Source organism: Culex quinquefasciatus, chromosome 3, assembly GCF_015732765.1.
Source record: "Culex quinquefasciatus strain JHB chromosome 3, VPISU_Cqui_1.0_pri_paternal, whole genome shotgun sequence".
NCBI classification, from domain to species: Eukaryota; Metazoa; Arthropoda; class Insecta; order Diptera; family Culicidae; genus Culex; species Culex quinquefasciatus.
The window spans coordinates 74489150-74509628 of record NC_051863.1 but is presented as its reverse complement, the minus strand read 5'-3'; the positions used below and the strand labels follow the sequence as shown (position 1 = coordinate 74509628).

General features: G+C 39.8%; 1 protein-coding gene across 1 annotated transcript; it reads left to right on the top strand.

The window, feature by feature from the left end:
• The first annotated feature begins 2112 nt into the window (after window positions 1–2112).
• Window positions 2113–18604, top strand: LOC6039223 (importin-11). Its single transcript, XM_038262591.1, has 12 exons — window positions 2113–2242; window positions 2635–2925; window positions 2988–3811; window positions 3879–4057; window positions 4114–4302; window positions 12316–12527; window positions 12600–12870; window positions 12946–13159; window positions 17256–17493; window positions 17554–17886; window positions 17953–18127; window positions 18193–18604. Exons 2-12 carry the CDS (start codon window positions 2696–2698, stop codon window positions 18325–18327), a joined length of 3000 nt encoding a protein of 999 aa, XP_038118519.1. The 5' UTR covers window positions 2113–2242; window positions 2635–2695; the 3' UTR covers window positions 18328–18604.
• Window positions 18605–20479: the final 1875 nt, after the last annotated feature.

The following is a 20479-nucleotide window of genomic DNA, read 5'->3' as shown; positions in this document are numbered from 1 at the left end:
TGCTATATTGTTCTCAATAAAGTTGATAAATTGTTTGAACTTTTTGGACTTGTACATTTTTTCGTTGAGTCACGTTGTCTAAACAATCCGAACTGTTTAGTGTAAGGTTATTGTACCCCAAATAGTTCAAAAATAGTTAGAATCATTAGATTTACTTCAATAAAAACGTCATCATTTGACGATCAGTTTCGTTATGGTTTTGTATAGTGCCGTAACTATATGATAATGGTTAAGTATGTGGTAACGACATCTCTTTTAGTAGTAATATAGTTTGGACTATTCCCCCGATGGTTTTTGATTATGCGGGCACCTGCTTTGAAAACATTGGTTGGCTTCGTGTCTCTTTCGCGCTCGGCTGTCAAGTTTGTTTTGGTTTCGCGCTTGTTAAAAAAAATGAACTTGTTAATTATTGTAAGATCGAATATTTCGATAAACCGCTAAGTTCTAGACATTCTTGGTCGCGTTGGATAAAAAAAGAAAGATGCGGAGAAGATTCTGGAGCAGGACGGTGTAAACGTGCCATAGGCGGAAAAGAGTTGAAGCCGGCAGAATTCGATTACAACGGCCAGTAGCAAATCAAAAAGCGGCAAAAGTGCGGTTTCATCGATTACGAAGATCCTGCGATGCGCCTTGCAGGATGCAGTTCAAGTCTAAAAACAACAATCAGACGCAAGATCAGACGTCGGACACTACCAATATTTCGTTGCAGCTGGTGGTGGCTTGTGACAGCGATTCCTTCAACAAGCCGGCACCGGAGGAAATGAAATCCTGTGCATTTACGCTTGGTCCGCCAAATGATTCATGTAGCTGGCCGCTTTAACGCTCGCAGGTTTAGGACCGGGGTCCAATGAAGAGCAAACATTATCAGGGTTAGTTTTTTGGAGTGGCATTTAGTTAGGTGATGACTTTTTGGTAGATTTGATTGAAAATATACAAATAAAATAACTCAACTCTGTTGTTTCATTTATTTCAACAAAAATCGTATCAATTCTGGAACCGTGTTGAGTTGGTCATTTCTTGAAGTGTCTGGAACAGCAGCGCCGAGTTCCGACTGAGTATGGGGGGGCAAATTGGAGGGCAGCCTACTCGCCAAGGAAAGGGTCAAAATGGGGGAGGGGCTCGGGACCTTTGCCCTCCTCCAGGGTCGGCCCCTTGGTCTGGAACAAAATGCCACATTGCCGATCGCTAAGGACTTTGGTGCATAAGCTGGATGTGAACAAATATACAACATTCTGTTCCCGGAAAGAGTCCTCATTACGTTCAACCGGCGATTGCTTTTCCGCCGGGTGATGGAGGTCGTCACGGGTCTAATGGAGGTCGAAGACTCGGCAGTGATGAGGGTGGCAACGGTAGCGCAACATCAGGGGAAACCACTTCTGGTGGGCCGCGTAGGACCATTTTTGCCGAAATATGTGGCCCATAGGAAGAATTGGAGTCGAGGAGCAAACGCAGCATCCAGGTGTGTCTCAATGTGCCACATGATGGCCTTCTCCAATAAATCTTCCACCTGGGCCAGCTTCGATATCGTCCAGCACGTCCTGTTTACCACCCTGGATAGCGCTGCGTACTTTTCCGGTTCGCCTGTGCTGCGCTTGCACTTTGTTGCTCGACCTGCTCTTCGAGAACGCAAATTTTGCACCAAAAACAACAAACACGCGCGGTGTCAAACTGTCAAATCAATGTAGTGTAAGGAGAGGTGGCGATGTTTTGATCGTAAACAATCGTTAATGTATTTAATTTCTGCCGTTAATTAATTAAATAATTTAATTTCTTACTATTGTCGCGCCCCTCGTTTATTCCAAAAAATCCAATTACTTTTAAAAAATCTTAAAATAGTTTGCACTTATCGCGCAAAAATGTAATCGTGACCTTGCACCAAAGTTCTCCTACTCGAATGTAGGTGGCGAATCGAGTTTTTAGCTTTGGTTTTGGGGGCCTATTTGGACAGTCTGGGAAACATTCAAAAAGCTGACGGAACAAGTGACGGAATACCTTTATAATCACTCCAAAATTGTTACACCCTAGGTTACACCCCAAAAATTATCAAATTACCGAACGCGGTAAAAACCGGGCAAACCTCCTCTCCATGACAGCAAACAGCTGATTTATTTTGGCTTTTGCGTTTGACGTTTCTCCTGGTCCGACGAGACGGGCTGTCAAATAAATACGCATTTTGGACATTCTGCGTGAGTGAAATTCGCCGACGGGACAAGAATTTTGCAACAAACAATAAATATTCCTGGTAATTAATGGAAATTGGTTGAATATTTGCACGGACGGTTCAGCAATCGAACCAGTACGCGTTGTGTTTGATTGGGCGTGCCGCGTGTGTGGCTTTCTATTTTCGGCAGCAGATAATATTAAATTTTTAACCTCTCTCTTCCGTTGTGTCCAAACCGGGAGGGTGTCAGCTGAAGAGGGCGGGTTGTCCACCGTCTCTCTCTCTCTCTCTCTCTCGGTGTGTGCAATAATCAGTCCCCGAAATTGATTGCTTGTGCAATTCCGCAGTGTGTGGTGTGCACTTGGTTTTTTTTTCGTTGCTTTCTGTCTGCCCGGGAGCGGGGGGTGTTTGATAATGAGATGATATTGGTTGCAGGCTACATGCACTAACGCGAAAATCAATATCGTTGGCAGGTCAGATCGTAAATTGGCACCAGCAGCAGCAAACAGCCGCCGAGGAGAAAGTGAGCGAAAAATGTCGGCCGAGTCGGCAGTTTACGAAGCGCTGGTTTACGCCTGCAGCCAGGACGCCCAACTGCTCAAACCGGCCGAGCAGAAGCTGTCCGAGTGGGAAACGCAGCCCGGATTTCACCTGACGCTGGTCAAGTTCTTCTCGGACCAGTCCATCGACGCCAACGTCCGGTGGATGGCTTCACTGTACTTCAAGAACGGAGTACTCAAATATTGGCGCAAGAATGCTCCAAAGTTAGTTGGAATGTTTTGCCGGGGGAAAAGATCTTGTTCTGATTGATTTGTTTTACTTTCAGCGCTATTGCCTTGGAGGAAAAGACCGAAATTAAGAAGATCCTGCTGATGAGATTCAACGAGCCGGTTCAGCAGATTGCCGTACAGATTGCGGTGCTTATCGGAAACATTGCCCGGTACGATTGTCCGCACGAGTGGCTCGAACTGGTGCCCACGCTGGTGGAGGTGGTTCAGAGTAACGATCTGCTGGTGCAGCACCGTGGCCTGTTGGTGCTGTTGCATGTGGTGAAGGTGCTCTCTTCGAAGCGACTGCAGCGGGACAGGGTTCACTTTGAGGAATTGACCACCAAACTGTACGACTTCATCCTAAACCTGTGGGATGCGTTCACGCAGCTGTTTTACAAAAACATCCAGGAGCAAACATCGCTCGACCTGTGCGCCGCAAACCTCGAGAAGGCCATCATTTCGCTGCGAATCCTCAAGAAGCTCACAATCTACGGCGTCCCGGGGCCACACCTTGCGCCCAAGTGCATGATGTTCATCGGGGTCGTTTTCCAGCGGCTAAAAGAGCTGCTCGACTGTCGGCTGCGGCTGCGACAGCTCGAGAAACAACAGCAACTGGCCAGCAGCACCCTCTCCGATCAGGTCGAGCGATTCATCATCAAACACATGAAGTTCCTCAATCTCTTCTTCGACACGCACCCGGCGTCCTTCGTCGAGTTCATTCCAGCGGCCTTCGATTTCTCCTTCCACTACGTCTTCCACGAGGGCACGAATCTCATCTTCGAGGACAATGTCATCACATTCCCGAACTTTGCGATACAGTGTCTGAACCTCATCAAAGGGATCCTCTCGCACAATCTGATCCACGTGGACGGCGACAAGGGTGAGTTGTTATCTCCCCAGACTATCTGAATAACATTCAAACTTATTTGTGTTTTCCTCCAATACAGAGCAAATAATTAACAAAGCTAAAAACGAATTCTTCACCCCGGAACGACTGAGCTACATCTTCGAGAAGATAATCATGCACTACTTTCTGCTAACGTCCGAGGAGTTTGAGCTGTGGGACAGCGATCCGGAGAGTTACGTGATGGACGAGGGGGGCGACTCGTGGAAGTACAACTTACGGGTAAGGCTTCTCCACCGCTGGAAACAGCGGCAACCTAAACTTTTCCCCAATTCTAGTCCTGCACGGAGGCGTTCTACATGATACTGTTCCAAAAGTACAGCCCGATGCTGATCGTGGAGCTGCAGAAGTTTATCGCCAAGTCGCAGTCGATAACACTGACCGAGACGACCGACGTGAGCGACCTGCTCATCAAGGATTCGATCTACAACGCGACGGGACTGGCGGTGTTTAATCTGTTTGATGAGGTAGGTAACGGATGCTTTACACATAAATTCTCGAGATATGGGAGTTTGAGTGTTTATCGTGAGCTTAGTTTGGTGTGGTTAAAAATCGCTGTTAATCAAAATTCTGGGCCTTAAAGCTAAGTACGGAGTACGGAAGGAACCGGTCAAGAAAAAAACAGCAGCGGTAGCGAGAGCAAACCGTTTTTAAAGCTGTTTCTTGATCCCTTTTCTTATGAGGAGCATACTGGCCCTATGGACAAGCCTTGTGCAACTCGATTGATCGCGAAGAGATATGGAAGATCATGCATGAAAACGGCTTTACTGGGAAGCTGATCAGGATGGTGAAATCAACATAGGATGGGGCACGGTGTAGGCACGGCCACCGGAAGATCCGAATTTTTTGAATTAGTGTTACATTTATGGACTCTCTGGCTGTCGCTGTCTTCTCGATATCAATTTTGCTCCTGCAGTCGATAAATTTTTCAGTCCCTTCAAATAGATTACTTTGATTTTCCGTTCTATAATTTGATAACTCCCGCTATCGACGGTCCCTTTAATATCGACAACGAGAGAGTCTCCTGTATTAACTGATACGCTTTCTTCTACCATGAATAGTCATGCAAAACAATCATAGGATAATATTAAATACCCATAGGACCCATCGGAACCGGTTTCACCGATTTCGGGTGGCCACACTATGAACAGCATTAAGAAACAGCGTAAACTAGTCATGCGACGTATCAAACTTCTTGATTTTGAATGGAGAATATTCTTAAGAGTTTTTTTTCCTCCTTGACCGGTTCCAAGGTTCTCCGGAGGCCACATCCGAAGACCATATTTGAGCAATTCTCTACCAAAACCGGAAATGGATTTTATTTGTATTTTTTGATTTGGCTCAAACTTTGTGGGGGCCTTCCCTATGACCAAAGAAGCCATTTTGCATCATTAGTTTGTCCATATAAATTTCCATACAAATTTGGCAGCTGTTCATACAAAAATGGTACGTAAATATTCGAAAATCTGTAACTTTTGAAGGAATTTTTTGATCATTTTGGTGTCTTCGGCAAAGTTGTAGGTATTGTTAAGGACTATTCAGAAAAAATAGGTACAAGGAAAAAAAAATTTCCCGATTTTTTTATTAACTTTTTTTTCACAAAAACTCAAATTCCCAAAATACGTATTTTTTGATTTTCGAGATTTTTTTATATGTTTTAGGGGACAAAAATCCGCAACTTTTGAGCTATAGAGAAACATGGTCAAAAAATCTGCCGCCGAGTTATGATTTTTTGAAAAACTGGTGATTTTTGAAAAAAATCGAAATTTCATGCATAAAATTTTTTTGACCTCATTTTTTTATGCAAAATTAAATTTGCAATCGAAAATTACTTTACAGATTTTTTCATAAAGGGCCCCGTTTTCAAGATATAGCCACCAAAAGTTTGATTTCAGCAAAATTTTTGCAGTTTTTCGATTTTTAAAAATAGTGACCATAAGTGACCATTTCTAAAAATATTTTTTTTGAAAAGTTCAGAAAATTTGCTATAAAATTGTCTAAGAGACATTGAAGATTGGACCTCTGGTTGTTGAGATACAGCGGCTTAAAGAAAAAGAAACACGAAAATTGAAGTTTTCTAAGTCTCACCCAAACAGCCCACGATTTTCTAATGACGATATCTCAGCAATTAATGTATGTATGTATGTATGATCCCCATACCCGCAGGCAACTTGGTCCTGGAACACATGTGAGCGCTAGGTGAACAATTCGATCATCTTTTACTCCGTAATCTGTACACCCACGTGCATAAGTTTTTTTGCACGAATTTTAGTGCTACAAATACCGGCGCATAGAACAAAATGGTTTCCCTCTTCCCTCCCCCAAGCGCCGGAAATTTGTAGCGGGTGTAGGGACACTTTGCATAGACGCCCTTGTTCCCATCACGTCACTGAGGGTATGGAGCGACGAGAAATTAATAAGCATGCCCCCTCAGTCGAACCTTCATTAGAGAAGCAGGCAATCCACAACTCACAGCGAACGACCGGAGGAACACCCTACCGCGTATTTAGTAAAATTGGCGTGGTTGGTCTTAAATGGATTGTATGAATGTTAGAGTGAGTGAAAGTATATTTTGAAATTCATACAGGAAAGATCTCACCAAATCGGGTAGCTTCAACTCCGGCATCATCGGTCTTGAATCTGACTTGAATCTTCTGGGACTTCTGGCCTTGATTTGCTGGACTGCCGAAACCGGAACTGGCACATCACCAAAACAGCAAAAACTTCCTGATTGCCAGTTAAATCTTGAGAGGCCTCGAGCTCGAGTTAATGAGTGTTACCGATCCTGGCGGATATCCGCCGTTGCTGTTTATCCGCCGTTATTTTCCGCAATGGCCATTCCCTGTTCGCCATCCAAGTTTCACCGTTATGGCTATCACTGGCCACAAACAGATTTGCCGGCGAAATATCCGTATTTCCACTAACTTTTTGTTTTTGAAACAAGAATTTTAGGGTTGAAAAATCATGACGATATCTCAGCAATTAATGGTTCAATTTTCAATGTTAATACATGAAATATTCGTGAAATTTTCCGATCTTTTCGAAAAAAATATTTTGAAAATTTTTAAATCAAGACTAGCATTTTAAATGGGCGTAATATTTAATGTTTGGCCCTTTTAAAATGTAAGTCTTGATTTAATTTTTTTTTAATATTTTTTTCGAAAAGATCGGAAAATTTCACGAATGTTTCATGTATTAACATTGAAAATTGAACCATTAATTGCTGAGATATCGTCATTAGAAAATCGTGGGCTGTTTGGGTGAGACTTAGAAAACTTCAATTTTCGTGTTTCTTTTTCTTTAAGCCGCTGTATCTCAACAACCAGAGGTCCAATCTTCAATGTCTCTTAGACAATTTTATAGCAAATTTTCTGAACTTTTCAAAAAAAATATTTTTAGAAATGGTCACTTATGGTCACTATTTTTAAAAATCGAAAAACTGCAAAAATTTTGCTGAAATCAAACTTTTGGTGGCTATATCTTGAAAACGGGGGCCTTTATCAAAAAATCTGTAAAGTAATTTTCGATTGCAAATTTAATTTTGCATAAAAAAATGAGGTCAAAAAAATTTTATGTATGAAATTTCGATTTTTTCCAAAAATCACCAGTTTTTCAAAAAATCATAACTCGGCGGCAGATTTTTTGACCATGTTTCTCTATAGCTCAAAAGTTGCGGATTTTTGTCCCCTAAAACATATCAAAAAATCTCGAAAATCAAAAAATACGTATTTTGGGAATTTGAGTTTTTGTGAAAAAAAAGTTAATAAAAAAATCGGGAAATTTTTTTTTCCGTGTACCTATTTTTTTCTGAATAGTCCTTAACAATACCTACAACTTTGCCGAAGACACCAAAATGATCAAAAAATTCCTTCAAAAGTTACAGATTTTCGAATATTTACGTACCATTTTTGTATGAACAGCTGCCAAATTTGTATGGAAATTTATATGGACAAACTAATGATGCAAAATGGCTTCTTTGGTCATAGGAAAGGTCCCCACAAAGTTTGAGCCAAATCAAAAAATACAAAAAATAAAAATGGTCGAAATCGGCCGGTTTTGTAGAGAATTGCTCATTTGGCATATTACTGAAACTGTATAACTTATGTTCCCATCCAAAATCAGGAAATTTGATACGTCGCATGATTAGTTTACGCTGTTTCCTAATGCTGTTACGGATGTGGCCACCGGATATCGGAGGAACCAGTTCCGATGGATCCAATGGTAATTAATATTATTGTATATATTCGGGCGCAGTTCCGGACGGAAAATCAAAGGATCGCCCTCAACCTGCGGAAAGCAGCAAAGAAAGAAGTGGATCCCGAGACGGTGGAGCCACGCAGGAGGAAGCCGGGAAGGTGCTCTACAGTTCAGCTGAGCTGTGGCGCATTTTCTCCGAATAAATCGGCAGGTTCAAGACCTGCAAGACCCGCTTGGACCAAGTAACCCTTGTCAGTTTCATGATCTCCAAGTATGGAGTGTAAGGAGCAGTTGTTGGTTTTGTTATACACTCAAACCCCGATGGTTTGACACCAACTGTTGTCAAACGAACACGGAGTTCACACACACTATCAAACGTTTGTTTTGATAGTGTCCGTGAGCGCCGTGTAAAAAGTGACAGTTCGTCACTTTTTAGTTAGATTTTGTCCAACCAACGGGGTACAAACTAAAAAAAGTGTCAAACAAAAAGGTGACCCACCACCGGGGGTAGAGTGTAGTCAAAACAAATTATGAAAGCTGTAATTCATGGTCAAAGTTCTGATATGCCGAAGATATCCGGGTCCGGTAGTGTTGTGGTAAGCGTTATTTGCCTGATCACGCCTTCCGTCGGACGGGGAAGTAAATGTTGGCCCCGGTCTAAGCTAAAGGTTAATTCGTTAGCTCAGTCCGGGTGTAGGAGTCGTCTCCCTGGGTCCTGCCTCGGTTGAGTCGCTGGTAGGCAGTTGGACTCACAATCCAAAGGTCGTCAGTTCGATTCGCGGGGTGGATGGAAGCTTAGGTGTAAAAAGAGGTTTGTAATTGCCTCTCAACAATCAAGCCTTCGGACACCTTGTTTCGAGTAGGAATCTCGCAATCAGAACGCCAAGGCAATGCTGTAGAGCGACCAATTTATTTATTTATTTTAAGAAATAGGCCGAGAAAGGGTATTTTTACCTAACGGCTTCGAGATACACAAATAGAGCCAAACATTTCATTAGGGCACAAAACCAAAAACCGCGATTCGAGAAAATCGCTTGCAAAAAGTGGACAACTTGTTTCAATTCCTATTTAAAAAATTTAAACCTATCCTATTTAAACTATAAAACACATCATTATCCTCAACTCTGCTTAAATGCTTTTTAATTTTTGTTGATTTTTGCAATAAAACTCATAAATTAAGAAAATCTCGTTATTAGGCCCTTTTAACTTTCCAACTGTTGTTCATAATGGGCCCTTTCTAAATGCAATTTCGAAGAGAGCTGAAAGGGCACTAAAGCGCTGTCACCGCATTGTTGTTTGGAATGATGTTTACGGGCCCTTTTGTTTAGTTAGAAATAATGAGGAATTCAGTAGAAATTTTGATAATTGGTGAAGTTTTGTGATTGAATAGTGTAAATAAGGTACGTGAAACATAAAAATTCTTCTAAAGTGTACTGAACAGCAGCCGCGGGACCGTATTAAATATTGTATTTTGACGAAGTTTTTCTCTGCAGAAATCCTTGGTGAAAAGTAAACCAAACTTTTTTTTGAGGTGAATTAGTGTTAAGAATGCATGAAAAGTTCACTTTATAACACAAAAAGTTCCTTAAGTACGAGAAACTAACGAAAAATAAAGGGGCACATTTGAACTTTTTTTTTTTGGTTTGCAGTGAAAATGGTTATGTGCCCTTTTGTGTTTTTGATTTTTTCAATAGGAAATTGTTTGTTATCAATCTGATTCTTGGAGGGCATGTAGGGAGTGTACTATTGAATGGAATAGTGGAATAATCCCGAATGTTTACGTTTTGGTTTTGTGCCCTAATGAAATGTTTGGCTCGAAATATTTAAATTACGAGATACAGCAATATTATTATCTTATGTCATTCTTGCATGCAACTGACTTCATGTACACAAAAATGAGTTATATGATCATAGGATAAAACGTCTAAATAGTAATTTTTGCAATTCCGTCGTGAAACTACTTACTTTTCCTGTCATTCTTGAACGACGAAATAGCCTACTTTTCCGTACCAAAAATAACAGAATCGAATAGCAACACTTTTCAAAATAAATGCTGAAAAGTTCTACTTTTCAGCACTCAAATGGGTGCTGAAAAATTGAACTTTTCAGCACTTGTTTCGAAAAGTAACACTTTTCAACATTTTTTGATTTAAACGATTTATTGACAAAAAAAAATTAAAATTTGACATAAAACACACACTCAGTGTGTGTTTTTTGGAATTGCAAAAAATGTTGTATGGAACTCGTTGCAAAACTTGATTTTTTCAGCACTCTTCGTTTTTATCCAACTCGGTGAACCTCGTTGGATAAATGTACGACTCGTGCTGAAAAAATCCTCTTTTAGCATCTTGTTGCATAAACTTCTATTATGTAACAAGTTGCAAAAAGAAGATTTTTTCAGCACGAGTTGTACATTTATCCAACGAGGTTCACCGAGTTGGATAAATACGACGAGTGCTGAAAAAATCAATTTTTGCAACGAGTTGCTTACAGCATTTCGAAAAACGCTTCACTAATGGAATTTTATGTCAAACATTAATGTGGTTAGTAATTTCATCGTTCAAAACAAAAAAAAAATGAACAATGTTACTTTTCGATACTAGTGTTGAAAAGTTCAACTTTTCAGCACCCATTTCAGTGCTGAAAAGTAGAACTTTTCAGCACTGTTATTGAAAGGTATTAAATTTTAATTCTGTTATTTTTGGTAGGGAAAAGTAGGCCGTTTCGTTTTTCCAGAAGGACAGGAAAAGTTGTCAGTTTCACAGTTAGATTGCAAAAAAGTTTATTCGATATCAGGTTAGCTTAAAAAATATTTGAAAATATAGTTTTTTTTTAAACAGCGCAACTGTCTACAAAAATTAAGATTTTTATATTTATATTTATAAAATTATGTGGCTCTTATTTTTTTAAATATAGCAATCTTTTGATTTCCAGACATCTTCTAAAAAACATATATTTTTAATGTAAAGTTTAAAAAAAATTACCTATTTTTTCCTTTTTTTGCTTCTGGTTAAAAAAACAAATTTAAAAATAAAATAAAAAATGATTAAATTCATCTGTAAGTTCATTAATTAAAGTTATCATGTTTGAAAAGACCATGTTAAATGCGATGAAAGACCTTGTGTGTCATCAAATTTAAAAGATTATTTTTGCAATTCCGTCGTGAAACTACTTACTTTTCCTGTCATTCTTGAACGGCGAAATAGCCTACTTTTCTGTACCAAAAATAACAGAATCGAATAGCAACACTTTTCAAAATAAATGCTGAAAAGTTCTACTTTTCAGCACTCAAACGGGTGCTTATTAGCACTTATTTCGAAAAGTAACACTTTTCAACATTTTTTTTATTTAAACGATTTATTGACAAAAAAATGAAAATTTGACATAAAATTTCACTCAGTGTGTGTTTTTTTGGAATTGCAAAAAATGTTGTATGGAACTCGTTGCAAAATTTGACTTTTTCAGAACTCTTCGTATTTATCCAACTCGGTGAACCTCGTTGGATAAATGTACGACTCGTGCTGAAAAAATCCTCTTTTTGCAACTTGTTGCATAAACTACTATTATGCAACCGTTAACAAATCAAACAATTAATAGACAAATGCTTACCAGGCATAATTTTGCTGGACCTAAAAAAAAAGAAAAAAAAAAAGCTTTTCGTCGAATGCATTATTCCAAATCCCAACTACCTAAACCACAGTCAACTGTGGCATTTCCAAAAATGGCAACCTCACCAAATCGATCAGTAGACTGTACCTATCTCGAAAACCGACCGGCCAACTCAGGCTCCGGGAGCGTGTGCCTGTTGGCCGAGGGCAAACAAAGACACTCGGCCTGATATCAGTACCCTGGCTTATCACAAGCTCCCGAGAAGGGTATTTGAAAAGAGGGACATCAATAACGGTTTTCTGACCGACGACGACGACAAATGAGAGCAGGCAGGCAGTCCTGTGTTTGGTCGGTGTTTGTCTTTTGTTTGTCGATCGAATTTGTCCAAGATGAGGCGACTTTTGTTTTCCCGTCTTGGTGGCTTAGTCACTGCCCAACAACGGCCATTGCAGATCAGTTTTGAGGTTGCCTCCGAACCGATTACATCTTGGAAGTGTTTTGAGCTCAGTTTGTTCGTCCTGTACAGTGTTTCGAATCGAGAATGCTTTTCATTGATTTGTGCGTTGCATCTTTGGCTTGCCTGCGAAGAGCAATTGGCTAGGTTGGTTGGATTTGCTGGTGATTTGTTGAGGTGAAATAATTAAATTTTGTGTTTTTCCTTCTGCTATTTTCAGATAAACTTCGACGAATGGTTCACTCAGCAGCTGCTTGAGGAGCTCAAGTTTAAAACTCACAACTTCCGCATAATCCGGAAGCGTATCATCTGGCTGATTGGGCGATGGACAGGAGTTAGATTTTCCAAATCGTTGCGGCCACAAGTCTACCACGCTTGTCTGGAGCTGTTGCACCCTTCCGAGGACCTGGCGGTACGTCTGACGGCGTCCAAGTAAGTCCCACTTTTTCCCTCACCAAGTTCATGATGGCGGCCAGGCACTAACGCAAACCCTTTTCCCTACAGGACTCTCAAAAACATCATGGATGACTTTGAGTTCGATGCCGAGCAGTTCCTGGAGTTCCTGGAACCGGTCATCGCGCTGCTTTTTTCCCTGTTGAAAGAATCGACCGAGTGCGATACCAAGATGACGGTACTGTACGTGATGTCTTTCATCATCGAGAAGATGTCGATGTCCATCAAGCTCGAGGTTGAGAGTCTGATCCAGTATCTGCCGCTGCTGTGGGACGAAAGTCGCGAGCATGAGATGCTACGGTGTGCCATCATTTCAACACTAGTACGTGTTACAACCTTACACTGTCCTGCGAAACTCAACCAACTAATCCAAACATCTATCCCGAAAAAAACGCAGCTTCAAATCATAAAGGCCCTGTACGAGATCCCGTCGCCGGAGCCGATCGTCGCATTTATCTACCAGATCATCGAGATGAGTACAAACGTGAACGAGCCGTCGCACGTGTACCTGCTGGACGAGGGCTTGGAGCTGTGGCTGATCGTGGTGCAGTACAGCAAAACCATGAACCACGACCTGCTGAAGCTCTGCGATAACTTGCTGCCGATCATAGGTGAGTGTTGGTGATTATTTCTGATTAGATGGTTTCCGTTTGAGTATTTCAACTACATAAAAAGTAGTTTAGAAACGAATCTGTGTAAGGAATGTGATTTTAAATCTGGAATATTTAACAAAAATGGCAAATTCTGTGCATTCGTGGTTTATGCACGAGCCCATTCACCCAGAAACCGTTTGCAACACGTGAGCCCAACAATGGAGCATTTTCATTCGAGCAGTTTTTGCTTTTTGCCTTCCTCACTTTACTGAGGAAAGGCTATAAAATCACTCGAAAAACGAACTTTTTAGTTAGACCTCCTAGACCTACCTTCATTTGTACATATCAACTCAGAATCGCTAGCTGAGCAAATGTCTGTGTGTTTGGCTGTATGTAGACATGTGTACCAAATCAATGTCACTGGAATATCTTGTCACAAGCTCAACCGATTTTGGCCGGAATGGTTTTAATCGATTCGTCTTTACGTCCCCTAAGTTGCTATTTAAATTCATGCAATTTAATCATGTATTTAAAAAGTTATGTTAAGAAAACTGTTTCACATTAAATTAAAATTATGGTAAAAATGGTGTTTTTGCCTTCCTCACCTTACTGAGGAAAGGCTATAAAATCACTGGAAAAATGAACTTCTTAATTCGACCTCGTAGACCCACCTTCACGTATACCTATCGACTCAGAATCATGTTATGAGCAAATGTCTGTGTGGATGTGTGTAGGTGGGTGGACAAAAAAATTGTCACTCGATTATCTCCGGACTGGATGAACGGATTTTGACCGTATTAGTCTCATTCGATCCGTCTTGGGGTCCCATAGGTCTCTATTTAAAATCAACAAGTTTAGTTAAGCACTTCAAAAGTTATGCTAAAAAAACGATTTTGGCTTATGTCCGGAAGATTGTAAAAAGGGTGGTTTTTGCAAGAAACCCTATCATGTTATACATTTTCAGAAAGTTATTAAAAAGACCTTTCCAATGAGCCCAAAACATTGAAGATCTGACGACCCTATCAAAAGTTATTAGCACTTAAGTGCTAAAACATCAAGAATCTGACAATCCTATCAAAAGTTATTAGCACTTAAGTGTTATTTATACACTTTTTGGAGGCCGGATCTCAGATATTTCAGTAAAAATGATGTCCGGGTCCATCATGCGACCCATCGTTAGTTAGATAATTGAAAGGCCTTTCAAATGAGCCTAAAACATCAAGGATCTGATAATCCTATCAAAAGTTATTAGCACTTAAGTGTTATTTATATACTTTCTGGAGGCCGGATCTGAGATATTGTGATAAAAATATTGTCTGAATCTTCCATGTGAACTTTCGTTGGATAGGTTTTTTTATCAGACCTTGCCGATGAGCCAGAAAAATTGAAGGTCTGCGAACCCTATCAAAAGAAATCAGTAATAAAATTGATTTGTTAAACATGTTAAGGGAATGTTGCTATTTTTACTGAATGTATTGACTTTATGAATGTGAGGAAGGCACCAACCACCTAAAGGTGGATTAAGTATCGTTTTTCATGAAAACCTCACGTGTTATATATTTTTAGAAAGCATATGAAAAGACCTTTCTTGTGGATTAAGAATTTTCAAGATCGGACTTACCTATCTAAAATTACAAGCAGTTTAAAAAATATTCTGAATTTACATAACCTCAAATGGTCTCGTCTGATCGCCACAAAAAGCCTTGTAGAAGGATGCCATTTACCTGAAAGGCGGTGTCTGTATAATCGTGACAAAAAGTCTGTAGGAAGTGTTTTTTTTACTCGTCACTTATTTTTATTAGGACCTCTTAGGTGCTGCGATCACGTTAGGGGAAATCCATAAACCATGTGGACACTTTAGGGGATTGTAATCACTCTATAAATGAGAGGAAGGCACCAACCACTTAAAGGAGGATTAAGTTACGTTTTTCTACAATGTATTTGTTATGGAGCGAACATTGTAGAAAAAAGCAAAAACTGCTCGAATGGAAGTGCTCCATTGACTAAACTTTTCGAAAAATATATTTTCGAAGGTTTTGATATTTCTAAAAAACTCTAGAGAAATACATTTTTCATTTTAAAATGTTACTTTTGAGATTTTTTCATGCTATGTTTTCAAAAAATATAACATAGCCAAACAGTTTGTCCGTAACTACAGCTCAATACTATTTTATTCTGGTTGATAGTAAAATATAAAAAAAAAACAAATAGGGGTGAATTTTAAAACTCTTTTTAGCTTAAAAAATCATAACGTTAGACCAGGGTGCAGAATACTAGTTCGCAAAGCGGCCTCAATTTTGAACTGTCAAAGTGGAACCAATTTACTGTTCGCCAAAAGTTACAAGTATTGTAATCGATCATTAAATAATTCTTGAGCTTGAGGAATTGGGTATTAAAGCCCTATGTACAACGGTAAAAAACACGATTAAACCCATTTCTGATCATTTTTTTTTTCATTCTAATGCAAAAAAAAAATTACAAGACAACATTTTTTCGATGAACCAACTATGGGTCCCCTTGGAACGAGCTGTCAAGCAATAGCTTTTCTGTCAAGAAGGGCCGAGAGGATAATTTTTCAAAATTCATTTAAAAATCCATTTTTAAACTCTTTGGGGACCATCCATAAACCACGTGGACACTTTTTTGGAAACCTTCCACTTGTAGGCTGCAAACGGTCGTAACCAATCGCCTAGGGTGGACCGTTCACCTTCCCAAAAACCGTCCGTCCTACTCCAACCGAAACTTACTTGGGGACACCATGGTGATTTGCCCTTGACCCCTTAAACAAATGGAGCATCAACACTTCCCGTCTTCCAAATCCCTTTCCGTCCATGGCGAAATCCAATCTGTAATCCGCTAAAATCACCGTCTCCTTGCGTAGCGAACAAGGTCGATACGTTTCATCTATATTTGTCAACTGGACAACTTTATAAAATCGTCTGAATAAAAGTCATCATCGAGTCTGAATGTCAATATCGAGTGCAACTGGCTTCATATTCAAAAAAATGGCTTATATAAGCGTAGGATAACATGTCTACAAAGTTTTATTGAAATCGGGAGGGTCGAGGAAAAAGTACCTAAAAAATTCCTGTTTTGGGCTGCAATTGCTCAATAATCTTTTTTTTTGGCAAATTGAAATCTCTTCAGAATTTTAATAACACATTCAAAGTATGTTTGCATGGCAGCTGGACGTTTGTTTGCATCAGATTTCCTATCTCTTTCTAGCAAAAGTTTTTTTGTCAGGCGACTTCTAGCTGTTTTTTTGACTGACCGCTCGATTTTTTTTTCGTCGCTCGATATGTCAGCCAACATACTTCGCAGGGCTGTGACAGCTCGAGCTCGATTATTGTTTGCATCAGGACACTGTGACGAGAAGTTCGTCATTTTTGGGTTAAATTATATTTTTCACTGGGCCTAGAAAGCCTTATGGTACTAACACGCGATGCATTTTGGGATTGGGATTCTTGCATGTTTCGAAAGTTTAAACACAAAATCACGAAATGTTCTAGCAGAGCTGGTTCTGCAAGAATCCTGCTAGAACTGTGAAACATTTTTGAAAGAATGCTATAAGAATATACAGCTCTGTAAGAACTATGCTAGAACGCCGTGACTGGGCAGCTCCATCAAATTTGAGCATGATCAGAAAATGTCGATTTCGAGTTCGTACTTTTTTGTAAACAATTGCGGTGAAATGACTCTATTAATTTTAAAAATGCATTTTTTTAATTTTTCATCACCGCCATTTTGGCCGCCACCTTGGATTTTAAAATTTTAAAGCTCGACAATCAAAATAAGACAACGATAACAAATTGTTACCAAGCTGATGGCTTGCGGAAACGGCACATAAAACTTTAATGGCAAAGATCAACGTTTAGCTAATGTGCAGTTATGCGACATAGAAGGTATTGTTAATATTTGCAACATATTGACTTAGTTGTTGTGGATATATGTTTTAAGATTCTAGCAATACCATGAAACAATTAAACATGGACACGAATTCTGCAAAAAATGGGCACAACTCATAATTTTTTACTTCTCAAATTATATATTACATTTTACTAGGGCAAAGGTTCAATCTCTCAACAAAATATGGCCTCTTGTTTTCCCCAATCAGAGCAATCCTCCAACAACCTGCGCACGTGCCTGGCAATCACGCAGACCTACATCTTCCTCTGTCCGGACGTATTTCTGCCCCGGTACGGCAAGGACATCATCAAAACGTGCCATTACCTGCTGTCGGACCTGCGCGCCGAGGGCGTCGTCGTCATCTACCGGCTGTTCCTGACCGTGCTGCGGGTGGCGCCCAAGTATTCCATCGAGCTGCTTCGGCCATACCTGATCGAGGTGTTCAAGTAAGAATGCTAACGATTTTGTGTCTGGTTGTTTTGATGTTGATTCCAATCTTTCTCCAGAGAGTACTACAACCATGACAGATTCCTGCAGATCAACCAGGTCTACCTGCAGATGATCGCGCGGGTGCTACTGCTCGACCAGGTCACTTTCAGCATGCTCCTCGCGGAGTTGGGCATTCCGGACGCGCTAGAAAAGATCCTCACGACCTGGCTTACCGAGATGCCGGTGGTGGCGCGAAGCAACGAGAAAAAGCTGCTCGCGTTGGCGCTGACCAGCCTGATAACGGTCTCGAACGATGTGATCTTCGACAACTTTGCCGGCATCATGTCCAACCTGAGCGAAACGCTGAACGACATCACCAACGACGACGAGCGAACCGGCACCAAAGTGGAGTGAGTTTCGAATCATCTGTCGCTTGTTGAAATTTTACTTATCTTTGTGATTTTTTTTTCTGGTAGCTCGCTGATACTGACTGATGAGAACGAAGAGGAAATCGGCATGATGATGTTCGGCTACGGGTTCATTGACACCGAAAATATGCAAAACGAAACGCCTCACTACGATCGCTGTCGAACGGTTTGCCTGCAGGATCCCACGCACGTTATCGTGTTGAAGGATTATCTTCAGAGTCAGGTAGGATCGATGAAAGTAATTTGCAAAGCAACAAAAATAAACAAATTCCCTTAATCTCATTCCAGCTAATCGCCCTCAAAGCAACCATCGGCGCGGAACGGTATCAAAGCTTGGTATCGCGGATCGATCTGCAAATTTTGAAGGAGTTGAGCGATTTCGTGTCCCTCGGCATACCGCTTCCGGTCCAGGAACTGCAGTAAACGTAGAGCAAGCAAGCAAGCAACGGCGCGGCCTTTTAAGAATCATCGTTTTTTTTTTAATTTGATCCATTCAAAATATTCGTTTCTCCACATCACACACTATTCGTCTGTTGAAAAATTGTTTTAACTTCCTGTCCATCCCCCTCCTCCCATTGGCAATGATGATACAAAAGTAAAAAAAGAAAACACAAAAACACAATACGCTTCCCCTATTTGTTAGTCAATAGTGTTATTTAAAACATTAAAAAAAAGAATAAAATGTTTCCTTGACCCATTATTAAAGTTGTGAATATTTATTAAAAGTTCTGTTGAGCAGCAGCTGCCCGGCGGTAATTTTTACTCATAGATGAGTGCGAAGCAGTCGATAATCATTCTACTTTAAACGAGAACCATTTATCACAACATTGTTGTAAAAATAACCGTATTACGGAAAGGCATGTAACTACAGCTGCTTTGCATGTTTCCGCGGGCCATGGGAAATTTGTAAATACAGTTTTCTATCAAATCTATATATTGTTTTATTTGTACATGAGAAATCCTTTCTATGTATTTTCTTTGTTTTAGTTTCACTAGATGATTCACGAAGAATAGCAGTATGCGTAATGTTGGGGTTGGCTTTGTGCTCCTCAAACCATCCTCGGATGGGTTTCTGTATGAGCTGGTCTCTTAACTGCTTTGGAAGCAAAATTTTGTATTCTTGCGCAGTTTTGAGTATTCCTCCCTCCGAGCTTCTGGTGGCGTGTCCCAGGAAACCAAATCGTGACACACAAATTTTAAGTATCAAGCCAGTTTGGTGCAATGTGTTGATTCTCAGACACACTTTGTATACACTTTGTCTACCTGCAGCTCAATCGTAACAATCTTTATCATAAAAACCATAGATAGTACATTTTCAAACCCATCAAAAGACAAAGTTGCAAGACGAAAAGCTTCACTGTTACGACTGATTTGGTCAATCACCACCTGTACAATGAGTTTAAATAAAAAAAACTCATTTTAAACAAATTTATATTAAACAAAAACGTAAAAACCTTGTAGTGAAGCATATTGATCGAGCGTGCCAACAATTGAGCCTACTAAGGGACCTCTGCGATATCCGCAACGGCGGGATACGATCGCAGCGGAATGATGAATAATCCTGTGAACTCGCAATATTCTGTCGTCGCCGCGCAGCGCAGGGATGCAGCATCTTAAAAGTAATTTTTTTTAAACACTCTCCACTTTTCCAATTCTCGGAGCTCATCTACAATCAAAATGACGCAAACTCTTGCGAAAACAATCATCAAGTTGATCCAGATGTCAGTCGAGTATTGACCATCGGTTGCTGATATCGAAGTAACAAAGTAAACAGGAGCAAAAGTGACAGAAACAACATTCTGCTAGTTGCTAGTGTAGGGTATTTTAACCATTAGTGGACCCCCTAGTAGAGCCGAAGCACATTTTTCACAAATTTTCAATATTTTAAGCACTTTTTCATAACCCTTTGTTCAAAACAATGAAAAAGATCAGAGAAAACGTCTCAAAAACCACTGTAAATATAAAAATAATTTAAAAAAAAGTTATCTTGATGCACATTTTTCCATATTAATTACATAAATGGTTGACCGAAACTAAACAATAGAATTGTTTACAGTTGCTGATAAAACCACGCATGTTTATTGGAAAAAAATGTTTTGTTATTGATTTATTATTATAAAATATCATTTCAAACTGCAATTATGGTGCTTCAGTTAAGTACAATTAACTATAGTTTTGATTAATTATAAATTTTTACGGCTTCAGCATTATTGGTAATTTTAATATGAAAACAGCTATAATTGAAAAAATATGCGTTTAGGTTGATAACAACAAGCATTTATTGTATGTTTTAGAGAAACTTTTGCTTGAATACACAGTTTTCATCATTTTTGAAGGTTTAATTAACAGGTCCACTTTTGGAAAAGTTTGGATTTTCGTTGTCCTATATTGGACCCCCATAATTTTTGCTAGAAAATTGCATTTCTTCGCTTTATTTTAGTAAAGATTCTTAAACTTACATTACTTCGACTTGCTGAAGTTAAATAATCAGTCAAAAAATGATTGGATGGTTAATTCAATCATAAAATATAAATGCAGTTTTGTTGTGAAAATGCTAGTGACCATGACTGTTTTC